Consider the following 12,338-nt stretch of genomic DNA (forward strand, 5'->3'; position numbering starts at 1 on the left):
ACTTTAAAATTTGATTAAATCGCACTGAATCATTCCCCAAAAAATCATTTGGAGATAAAAAAGAACCCCACTTCACCTTCCAAAAGCCAGATTTTCAGTCGATTATTTAGTGTAGCACATAGTTAAATAACAGGTTGCTTTTGACGTATTTTTAATCTTGTTAGAAGAAGGTCGGATAAATTCAATTACGTTGTGCCCTCGATTAACTATAAAATAAATGATCAAGAATTGCTGAAATCGCTGTCAAATTATGTATTGATGCTGTTTTTCAAGATTTGGTAGCTTTTATCGGTCCAAGTGTTTTCAATTCGTGGCGCGACGCTCCGAGATTCGTCTGAAATTTTGAGCTTCAAAAGCGGCCTTTGGACGAAATTCAGCTTTTGTCGATTTTCTCGAAAATAAATCGACATTCAGCCAAACGAAGTATGCAGTGCTTTGTTTCACCGCAAGGCCTACCTAACTTGAGAATATGAGCCGAATCGATTTTTTGGCTGTTGCCACCATATTTTGAAAATGATTTTTGGCCACATCTCCTCTTCAAAGGAAACCGGTCGTTTTACTCGAAGTGCGTTTCGCTTAATCTCAAAGTCCTATCGCCTAGAAAAAAGTTGCTTCGCCCATACCAAAAGTCATTTCGCGCGGACCAAAAGTTTGTTCGCCCGAAGTTTTTTCACGCGATTTAGAAAACAATGAATGGTTACGTTACGTGTTAACATCAAGCGCCGCATATAGAACAAATCTTGTTATGAAGTCGAAGTTATAACTTGGTCTTAAGTTGTTATTCGCGTTATTAGAACTTTTATTGTTAAAGGAAGTCGTTTGTCTTTTTTGGCTGTGGGAAAAGTGTCGACATGCAGTATGCAAATTTCAAATACGCATGCCGGAGATCCAATTTATCCAGGGGAGAGGTAGTGAACCACATCGACAGAGGGTAACACTACTATTAACTGAATAATACTACAATACCTATTTACGTTTTATTCCTACAACTTAACCTGTCTACAACACTCGCAGCTAGAGGCTTATACTTTCCTAACCGAACCTCAAACTATATATAACCTAAGAAAACCTTTACCGACAGTACTGACATAAATGTCGTCTCTGGTTTGCTCTTTTGTCCATTTCCTTTTGCTTATTTACATATATGTCACATCTATCAATATATTACTAACGAACAGAAGCAAATAAACCATGGAAAAAAGACAGATAAAATTTCTTCATTTTTAGCTGACAGGTGCCTTTGAATATATGTTCCTGTACTTTTCTTTACTCTTTATTCTTGTTAACTTAATTCCAATTAGCAGATGTCTATCAATAGATTGGAGATGTCGAAAAGTGAATGATTCAAACTCTTCTGTCAACTCTAGAACCCATGAGCTAACTGTATGTCCGCTATCAGGATTACTTTACACCATTAATAATCTGCAGGAAAAGTCAACCATTCATGCGGGAAGCAGCTTTAACGTCAAGTGTACTTTAGACTTTTCAAAACGAAACTTCAGCAGTGTACATGAAATTTCGAACCCTAGCTTTTAAACGCAAAGAAGACGATAAAGAGTACTGCCAATCTCGTAAAGTTTTCGCCAACAGCATCTTTCCAGGTAACGTAAAAATTGTTAATAGGTGGCATATCTTGCTTCAATACTGAATTCTAAATACTAAACGCCTGTAAAATGTGTAAGCAAAAGTTGTAGCTTTGTTTGTTCTTGAAATGTAAGAAAATGATTTGATTCAAATTTTCTACCGACGCAGTTTTATTATGGAAACTGTAAGACATCTTGCCAACAATTGAAAAGTTGCACGTTATACATACCATCCTCTCGTATTAGTAGACACTTTCAATCAAACTCTCATATATGAAGATATCACTTTCATCTCTTAACTTTGCCATCACAGTTCAGCGAAGTTTGAGGCTTTAAAAGCAATCTGAGAACCATTCGGAGGCGAAAACTGGGATGTAACAAGTGAGAGAGAAAGTTAACAGAGGGCTCCCTACGTAAAAGATGACGTAAAGTATGTTTAGAGACTTCAGTTGTTTCTCGAAACTTTGCTCCACATCATAATATGAGAGGCGACAATAGGGACGTTTCTTTCAAATAGATTTTGATTGTGTCATTCCTTAGTCTGTCCACGACTATATTTTTTTGTAGGTCAACGAAGCAAGGAAGCCCAAATGGAGCGTGTAGTGGTCTCTAAGAAAACAAAAGCCGCGAACTGATCAGATTCGAGCTTCAGATAAATTCGTACCCATGAGAGTTGCATAAAACTATGAAACATATTTCTAAACCAAGCAACATGCAATACATCGCTTTCAATTCTATATTTCTGTTAAATATAATTAACTACAAATAAAAGTAAGCCAATCCAGATGAATTTTTGCATTCTCACTAGCGCTAAAGGGCCGCATCCGCTGGAGGGAAAGTTAACAACTTCCCTACCACTACCAGTGGCGCTTGCACTGCCATCTTTTTCATCTTCTTTTGAGTTTTATCAACTAGTGTCGATGATCGACACTAGTTGCATTCAGGGTGACGTTTTCTTACAGACCATCTCTGTAGTTGTGACAATATTTCGCCTCGAGCGAGCAGTTTCCCCGTAAGAGGATGTAGATTCGAAGATACAATCTTCTCGGTTCTTGCCTTGACACAACAGGAGACGATAAACATCTCAAACTCATTTCACAGTGGCATCCACCGACACATAATTCAAAGCAAAACTTTTCCTTGCAGACATATCTCAATAGATATGATCTGCATATCATAGAAGCTTTGAAGAATTTTTTATCCTTGAAAATAGAGCATTAATTGTTTGAATCAACGACTTTTGCCAAAAAGGGCCGCTAAATTTGCGAAGCGAGGAGGCTGCGAAATACGATACCTTCAGTTATTCAAGAGAATGATGGAAAAGTGGAATGGCGGAGTGACGGAATATCCTTTAACATAGAAATCCTTGTTGTGTGAACTAAGTCTCACAAAAATGAAATTGGAAACTAAATTGAAACAGGAAAATAATTTACATTTAGCGAGCAAAATTAAAATTAAAGCCCCTATAACTCATCATTTCTTGTCATAATAATTATTATTATCTTTACTATCCTTATCATCAATATGATAATTTTCTACCATGCAATTATTGGTTGAGTGTCCATAAGTCACTATATTCTTAAATTATCTTTTTCTTGTGGAACAGGGTACTTATAAGTATGTGATATGGGGCAGCAGTCGCTATAAGCTTATTTTCATTTCGCAGAAAGGTTTCCGGACTCGACTCAAGCCTCTCTCGCTTTTTCTTTCCTCTGTTACTATCGCACCGCTTACTATTTCTCTCCGTTTTACTAAATGACAACTGGAACAGGCCAGAATCGTCGAAGTGCTCGAGATATCGATGTAACGTTCATCATTAATTGTTTACTGATTGACATATTTCTCCCTAATAAACGTTAAACTGTAAAGGCCCTGAATTTTAACCGTCAACCGCCAAAATCGAAAAAAAATTGGAAATACGCCTTACTTTGTACCATTAATTTTTGGTGAAAATTTAATTTGTTGAAAATCAATTTGTAACATTCTCGGCTTTGTTTCCGGCTTAAACCACAGTAAAAAGATGGTTAAAATTTTTTATCACTGACTGGCGATGAGTAGCGTAATGGTGGCAGATAATTCATCTATTGCAGGTACGTTTTTATTTGCTATTATCGTGAAGATATTTGTTTTGGCACATTCTAGCTGAATAAGAATTCGTAATTTAACCATGGCGGCCTCTGCAAGAGACAAAATCAACAGAAGCGAAGTGATTTTTGTGATACGTGGGGAAAGGCGACAGGTACAAATCGCATGGTATTGGTAGACCACTCATGCAGATAAGCAAGTGCCCTACTCGAGCAAAGTTATTAATCAAAAATGCCTCTCTCCCCTCACGTTATTGGGAAAAGGAATGTTGTTCGAATGTGAGCAGCCGTTTGTGGGGAGAAGCGTTGCGTGACGAGACTAAAAACGGCTGCGAGGAAGACTAACATGCAGTATGCAAATTTCAAATACGCATGCAAGAGACTAAATTTATCCAGGGGAGAGGCAATGAACCACATCGACAGAGGGTAACGCCACTGTTTATTGAATAATACTAAAATACGTATTTATATTTTATTCCTACAACTTAACCTATCTACAACAGTCTCACCTAGAAGCTTATATATAACCTAATAATACCTTTGACGACAGTACTGACATAAATGTCGTCTCCTGTTTGCTTTTTTGTCCATGTCCTTTTACTTATTTACATATATGTCACATCTATCAATATATTACTAACGAGCAGAAGCAAATAAACCGTGGAAAAAAGGCAGATAAAATTTCTTCCTTTTTTGCTGACAGGTGCCTTGAATATATGTTGCTGTATTTTTCTTTGCTCTTTATTCTTGTTAACTTAATTCCAAGCAGCTGTCTATCAATAGATTGGAGATGTCGAAAAGTGAATTATTAAAACTATTCTGTCAACTATAGCACACATGAGTAAATTGTATGTCTGCTATCAGGATTACTTTTCACCATTAATTATCTGCAGGAAAAGTCAACCATTCTTGCGGGAAACAGCTTTAACGTCAAGTGTACTTTAGACTTTTCAAAACGAAACCTTCGGCAGTGTACCTAAAATGTGGAACACTTTTGAACGCAAAGAAAGAAGACGGTAAAAAGTGTTGCCAGCCGCGTACAGTTTTCGCTAACTGCATATTTCCAGGTAACGTTTAGTTGTTAATAGCTGGCATGTCTTGCACTTCTTTAACACTGAATTCTAAATATTGCACACCAACAAGATGTGTGCGCAAAAGTTGTAGCTTTGTTTTTTCTTGAAATGTAAGAAAATGATTTTATTCAAATTTTCTACCGACGTAGTTTTATTGTGGAAAGGGTAAGACATCTTACCAACAATTAAAGAGTCGCACGATATACCTACCATGCTCTCGTTTTAGTGGAGACCTTCAATCAAACTCTCGCATATGAACACATCACTTTGCTCCCTTAACTTTGCCATCGCAGTTCAGTGAAATGTGAAGTTTAAAATCAATTTGAGAAGCATTCGGAGGCGAAAGCTGGGATATGGCAATTGAAAGAGAAAGTTAACAGGGGGCTCGCATCGTAACAGACGACGTAAAGTAACTGTTTAGAGACTTCTGTTGTTTCTTGAAACTTCCCTCTATATCATAATACGAGAGGCGACAACAGGGGACGTTTCTTTGAAATACATTTCAATTGTCATTCCTTAGTCTGTCCACGACTGTGTTCTTTTTTTGTAGGTCAACGAAGCGAGGAATCCCGAAGGTAGCGTGTAATGGTCTCCAAGAAAACAAAAGTCGTAAACTGATCAGATGCGAGCTTCAGATAAATTCGTACCCATGAGAGTCGCACAAAACTATGAAACATATTTCTAAACCCAGCGACGTGCAATATACATCGCTTTCAATTCTATATTTCTGTTATATCTAATTGACTACAAAGAAAAGTAAGCCAATCCAGAGTGAATTTTCGCGTTCTCACTGGCGCTCAAGGGTATCCGCTGCAAGCGAAAGTTAACAACTCCTCAACCACTACTAGCGGCGCTTGCACTGCCATCTTTTTCGTCTTCTTTGGATACTTTATTGACACTAGCTGCACTCAAGGTGACGTTTCGTTACAGACCATCTCTGTAGTTTTAACAAACGTCTCACAAAATCGAAATTGTAAAACAATTAAAATAAGAAAATAATTTACATTTAGTAAGCAAAATTAAATTAAAGCCTAGATTTATCATTATTGGAGCTGAGAGGAAAGACCGATATAGGAACAGTGAGGTTCTTGAGCTAGCCCATGTAACTTATCATTTCTATTACTCTGTCATAATCATTACTTATCAGAAATATGATTATTTTCTACAATGCAATTATTGGTTGAGTGTCAATAAGTCACTTTAGTATAATTTCAGAGCTGAGCAAAGAGTTTCCTGCGATCTGATTGGTCGAGCGGTTCCTTATATGACGCTATATAAATCGCTCCACGCGATTTATATAAAATGTTAAAATAAAATGTTACTAAATGTTACTAAAATGTTATGATTTTAGAAATTTCTCTGTTGTTCAGCTCTGAAGTTATACTAAAACAATTATTCGCCTCTGGTTCGGTGAATATTGTCGAATAATCCAATCGACTTCGTCTCGGAGATTATTGGACAATGTTCACCTCACCTTCGGCGAATAATTGTTAAATATTCTTGAATCATCTTTTTCTTGTGGAACAGGGTACTCATAAATATGAGATAGGAGGCAGCAGCCGTCATATACAGTCTTCACTGCTTATTTTTATTTCGCAGAAAGGTTTTCCTACTCGACCCAAGCCTCTCTCGCTTTTTCTCTCCTCTGTTACCATCGCACCGCTCACTATTTCGCTCCGTCTTACTATATGACAACTGGAACAGGCTAGAATCGTCGAAGTGCCCAAGATACCAATGTAACGTTCATCCTTAATTGTTTAATGATTGACATATTTCTCTCTAATAAAAGTCAAACGGTAAAGGCCCTGAATTTTTAACTGTCAAAGCTATTCCCCATGAAGACCCTTATGCAAAGGTAACGGAGCAGTATCAGTTCTAGCCAACAGAGTACAAAAGAGGACTATAGAAAATTGACTGCCAATTTAGTGGGGGATCTTAGGAATAATACAGAACCTAAGGGGTATCAAATAAGTTCTCTCGTGACACCACTAAAATCCTCCAAACCTACCCCACCGCTCCGGCGATAAATAATCATCGGTTCTTAAAGTAAATAGCATTAATGTCTTCATTCTGTAGTTGTATGCGATGATGTAAAGGCTGAAAGGATAAATCAAAACAACAGCTGCAAACAATTCATAGTATTCACATAATTGGTGCATACCGTTGATTTTAAGGTGTAGGAAATACGCCTTATTTTGTACCATTAATTTTTCGTGAAAATTTAATTTGTGGAAAATTAATTTGTAACATTCTCGGCTTTGTTTCAGGTTTAAACCACAGTAAAAAGACGGTTAAAATTTTTTTATCACTCGGTGGCAATAAGTGGCATGATGGTGACAGATAATTCATCTATTGCAGGTACGTTTTTATTTGCTATTATCTTGAAGATATTTGTTTTGGCCATTTTAGGTGAATAAAGGTTCGTAATGTAACCATAGCAGCCTCTGCAAGAGACAAAGTCAACAGAAGCGAAGTGATTTTTGCGATACGTGGGGAAAGGCGTCAGGTGCAAATCGCATGGTGTTAGTAGGCCATTCAAGCAGATAAGCAAGCGCAAGTTATATGAAGCGCCTTACTCGACCAAAGTTATTTATCAAAAATGCCTCTCTCTCCTCACGTTATTGGGAAACTCGACAACATCAGACACGAGGGATTCGCTGTACAGCCGTGACAAAAGTTATCCAGGCTTGGCTATGCTAAGTTAGGTTTTTAAAAAATTATTGTAAGAAAGTTATAGAGATCGAAGCTGATTTACTCCACATTTTTTTCTTAGATGTGGCAAACTCGAATTCATCGGTTGTTAACCGTTACTTTCCTGTCAGGAGTACCGTATGGCTAACTTTAGCATATGTGGTTATATTCGTCCTCAGCTTCTTTGGTAACATCTGTATCATTTACATTGTGGTTTCTCGTAAAAGGATGAGGACTAACTTCAATTTCTTAGTCCTAAATATGGCATTTGCAGATCTCCTGCTTTCTCTTTTCCTCATGCCGGTTGAGGTGAGTAACAGTTGGCCAATTTTCAAATGTTACCTCCTCGTTTAGTTTCGTTACGAAAATCGCGCTCAATCACTCCCAGGAATTTAACACATCATGTATTCTCACGCTGTGAGCTCCGGTTGTTATTAAAAAAACCTATTTTATGTACTTCCCTGTCCTCCTAGGTAAAATTCTTCTATACTGGCTTGTCCTGGATCCCAGGGGCAGTAGGAAAAGTCACGTGTAAGTTTGTTAACTTCTTGGGGAGCCAGTCCATTGCTACGAGTATCATAACACTTGTCTTTATTACAGTGGATCGTTACTTCGCCGTTTTGCATCCACTTCGAGACATTTGTTTCATTCGAAACACAAAACTAGTCACCTCTGTGATATGGATCTCGTCTTCCTTGTGTTTTTTGCCGTATCTCTTGCTCCTGGATGTTGTAAAGAGTGCTGATGGTTTTCACTGGGAATGTAGATTGGTTTGGAATTTCTTTTCCCTAGACGGAAGTGTCCAGCTTTCCATCGCCAAAGCCTATTACATGATCATGTTCTTGATACTATATTTGGTTCCTCTTATTGTCATCGCATGGGTTCATGTTCTTATTGGTCGACATCTTTGGTCACACCAGATCCCAGGGGAGCCAACAGCTCATCAGAGACATCGGAATGAACTGTCAAAGCGCAAGGTACTGCGCATGATCATTATCGTGTCGGTGACGTTTGCACTGTGTTGGTTGCCAGCTCACATTCTACATATATTGATTTACTATTTTACTCACACTTTTAAAGCTTTGCTCAAGGTTGAACGCCTTACTTCCGGTTTATTTTTCATATCACATGCCAATAGTGCCATAAATCCTTGTCTGTTTATTGGTTTAAACCAAAGATTCAACGATGAATTCAGAGGAATTCTCAGATGTCTTTTCTGCCGAAATCGCTTTCCTATGAGAAGAAGCTTTGGGACAGAACCACCAATTTTTCTAACTCGCATACCAAAGACTGTACGTCAGTGTAGTGCAACTGTCATCCCTCTTCACGCTCAACAGCGCGCACGGTCTCAGAGCTGTACGTTTTGAAATTTTTCTTTAGTTAGACAAGACGATAAAATCCGATCGTATTCAATCTTTTCTGGCTATTGGTTAGACAAGACGATTAAAACCTACCAAAACCATTAAAGCTTGATATTTTAGAAATTTTATCATTGCCAATCTGTTCTCAGTAGTGTTAGTATTATTCAACAAATGAAAAAATGGTTCATACATGATAAGCCAATTCAGGGAAAAAGCTTTGCATGGAAATAATCATGGTATATACGAAAGGCTATACTTACTTTGTAGGACGTTAGAGGATCACGCTCAACTAGTGTGTTTTGCGTGTCGTTGTTCTTATCATCATCCGGACACTCATTAATGTTTCTTAGAAACCACATATAGCATGTCAATATTTTCATGGCAAAAATTAAAACAAAGTATTGTTAACCAGAGCACAATTAAACCGCCAGTTTGAAAGAGGTATATGGAAGACGTTATCTATCTGTTGCATATAGCCAATAAAGAATTTTTAAGACGGTTAAACAGCTACCACGATACAATCAATTCACGGCTGAGATATCAGACTCAGAAACTATTTGTTCTTAGACAAATAAATTGACCAATTAATGTTTCTAAAAAAAACCTATGAAGTCCTTGAAGACCCATATATTATTTGGTCTCGGTACTAATTGTATCACTTTGAATTTGTATAATGTAGCTCAGGCAGACAAAAGTATAGTTTAGAAACCATTATTGATAAATTTTTCAGAGAAAAATGTGAGCTTTTTTGTATTGTTGTCTTAGAGTAATTTTGCTCAGGAAATGTAAGTACTGTAGCTAATTGTTTAAAAATATCTGTGCCGTTGGAGATGCAAGTGCTGTCAAATTGAAACAGTTAGTGGTTTACCTCTTCTAGCGTTTGTGAATAAATAGAAGAGCAAATATGCAATACTGTACTCCCCAAGTAAGCAAAGTTTCAGCAAAGTTTCCCCATGTTATCTACATTGGATAATGTGACAAGGAACTACCTTAAGCGGTTGAGTAAATTAAAAATTCCTTAGAAAGAAGTGCAGATCTTGAATGAACCATCGAGAGGACCACGATTTTTCATCTCTTCAAATTCTTAATGGTTTTCAGCAGATCACTGTTATATTGAGGTTTTGAGCACATTTCAATCACAAAAAAAGTCAGTGATCTCATTGAAAATTTCAATTTATGCAAACTTCGAGAATGTTTACCAAGCTCTTGAACAATTAACCTGTCATTTGACAACGTTTCACAGGCCTTTACGGTCCTTATTTAATATTACAAAGGATAATCGTCTTCAATGACGTCCTTTCTTTGTTTGGTTAACTCTTTGTTTCAAGCACAAAGGGACTCCTAGAGGAGGCCAAGTCGCTTTCTGCCAAATTTTGCCGTGTTTGCACGTACTATTAATTTTGAATCATAAAAGCTAAAAGATAAATAAACTTCAAGATGTAACCTTTCGTATGATTCATTAGATTTATTTGCTAATTGCGTTCATAAGAACGAGACTCGTGTTACAGCTCACCTCGATATTCTTTGCGCTTTTATAACACTTAACAATATGCTTGCCGAGAGAACCCAAAACGATTTAGAGCTACAATTACAAAGGGTTTACAAGCAAAAAACAAAGGACCTCAAAGTCTGTTTGAGTAAACTTCGCTGTATTTGTAAGCGCTGTTAATTTCGCATTATACTTCTACTTCTTAGCACTTATATGGTGTAAATTTCATACAACATTATTCATATCGGCAGAAATCACTCAGTGAAAATCACTCGGCAAATACTTGACTCTGGTTTTGCTGTTCGCAAACTGATCATAATCTTCGTGACATCAGCATGTTTTATTTCGTTTAACGTTCCATTATTGAGACACTACCCCTAACTTCTGAGTCCCTTTCCCTTTTCGCGGTTTACTACTACATATTAGCTTTCATTTGATGTAAGTGCCACACGAGAGACTACACTTAACGTTTAAGTTAAATCGCCAACGGTGGCGATGTGACTTCGAGTGGTGGCGAGTTTGTTGTGGTGGAGAAGTGACCGTAAACCTTCAAAAACAATCATGCACTTATTTTTCCCTTTCCAATTGACAGGCGTCAGATCGTGACAGATACTTTTAATGAAAAATGTTTAAAAATTTACTTGGAAGCCTTGTGAGTCACCTTTACCATTATGTTAATAAAAATGTTTCGGTAAAGCCTTTCTATTTAATTTTGATAACATCTGTTTTCTTTAACCTATCTACTCGCGGAGAAAAAAATATAACTTTATGGAGGATAGTTTCATAATCAAACTCGTAATTGTAGCCCTAAATCTTTTTGGGTTCTTTCGGCAAGCATATTGTTAAGTGTTATAAAAAAACAAAAATGTTATTTACCAGCCAAGGTCGGTCCGTATTGGGAAAAAACTGTGCTCTCTGTCTTGAGTACCACACTCGGCGTACGGCGGTATCCAAGACCTCGGGCACAGTTTTTCCTAATACGGACCTCCCGGTTGGTGAATAACATGTCTGCATTTTATTAGCGACTGGGGAGCAGAAGCAAATATACCGTGGAAAAAGAAAGATAAAATTTATTCCTTTTTAGCTGACAGGTGCCTTTGCATATATTTCCTTGTATTTTTTACGCCGTTATTTTCGTTGGCTTAAACCCAGCAGATGTCCATCAATAGATTGTTACGCCGAAACATGAATTATTCAAATTCTTCTTTCCATGATGAAATCCATTAGCAATCTATTTGTCCGCCATCAGGCTTGCTTTGAACAATTACTTATCTGCAGGAAAAGTCAGCCGTTTAAGCGCGATACAGCTTTGATGACAAGTGTACTTTAGATTTTCAAGAAGAAACTTCAACAGTGTACAGTGAAATGTCGGACCCTTTTAAACGCTCAGAAAGAAGACGATAAAGAGTATTGCCAAACTTGTCCAGTTTTCTCCAACGGCATCTTTCTAGGTAACGTGAGATAGTTAATAGCTGGCATATTCTGCGTTGCTGCAACACTGAATTTCAAATACCATACACCCATAAAATGTTTACACAAATGTTGCAGCTTTGTATGATCTTTAACTGTTAGAAAAATGATTTGATTCAAATTTTGTACCGACGCAGTTTTATAGTGGAAAGGGTAAGACATCTCACCAACAATTAAAGAGTCGCATGTCATACATGCTCTCGTTTTAAATGAGACCTTCAATCAAAACTCTCAAATATGAAGATATCACTTTGCTCTCTTAACTTTGCCATCACATTTCAGTGAAGTGTGAGGCTTTAAAGGCCAACTGAGAAGCATTCGGTGGCGAAAGCTGGGAAGTGGCAAGAAAGAGACAAAGGTAACAGAGGGCTCGCATTGTAATAGATGACGTAAAATAACTGTTAAGAGACTTCAGTTGTTTCTTGAAACTTCGCTCTATTTCATAATATGAGAGGAGACAACAAGGGACGTTTCTTTGAAATAGATTTTGAATGTGTCGTTCCTTAGTCTGTTCACGGCGGTATGTTTTTTTTTTAGTCAACCAAGCGAGGAATCCCAAAGTGAACGTGTAATGGTTTCTAAGAAAA

At 37.3% G+C, this 12,338-nt stretch overlaps 1 protein-coding gene and 1 long non-coding RNA gene across 2 annotated transcripts; both read left to right on the forward strand.

Annotated features, from left to right (window-relative positions):
* The first annotated feature begins 1,159 nt into the window (after positions 1-1,159).
* LOC111319878 (uncharacterized) lies at positions 1,160-2,369 on the forward strand. Its single transcript, XR_015992836.1, has 2 exons — positions 1,160-1,601; positions 1,897-2,369. It is a non-coding gene; the product is annotated as an uncharacterized LOC111319878 (long non-coding RNA).
* A 5,171-nt stretch (positions 2,370-7,540) lies between these two features.
* Positions 7,541-9,711, forward strand: LOC148721997 (tachykinin-like peptides receptor 86C). The gene is made up of 2 exons (XM_088736412.1): positions 7,541-7,740; positions 7,905-9,711. Exons 1-2 carry the CDS (start codon positions 7,660-7,662, stop codon positions 8,796-8,798), a joined length of 975 nt encoding a protein of 324 aa, XP_088592538.1. The 5' UTR covers positions 7,541-7,659; the 3' UTR covers positions 8,799-9,711.
* The last annotated feature ends 2,627 nt before the right edge of the window (positions 9,712-12,338 follow it).

Source organism: Stylophora pistillata, chromosome 10, assembly GCF_964205215.1.
Source record: "Stylophora pistillata chromosome 10, jaStyPist1.2, whole genome shotgun sequence".
Taxonomy (NCBI): domain Eukaryota; kingdom Metazoa; phylum Cnidaria; class Anthozoa; order Scleractinia; family Pocilloporidae; genus Stylophora; species Stylophora pistillata.

What these genes read in the sequence shown, in the direction of transcription:
- LOC148721997 (XM_088736412.1), top strand. Translation starts at nt 7,660, where the DNA reads ATGAGGACTAACTTCAATTTCTTAGTCCTAAATATGGCATTTGCAGAT. An exon ending in TTTTCCTCATGCCGGTTGAG is followed by an intron (nt 7,741 to 7,904) that starts GTGAGTAACAGT and finishes CTGTCCTCCTAG; the next exon opens with GTAAAATTCTTCTATACTGG.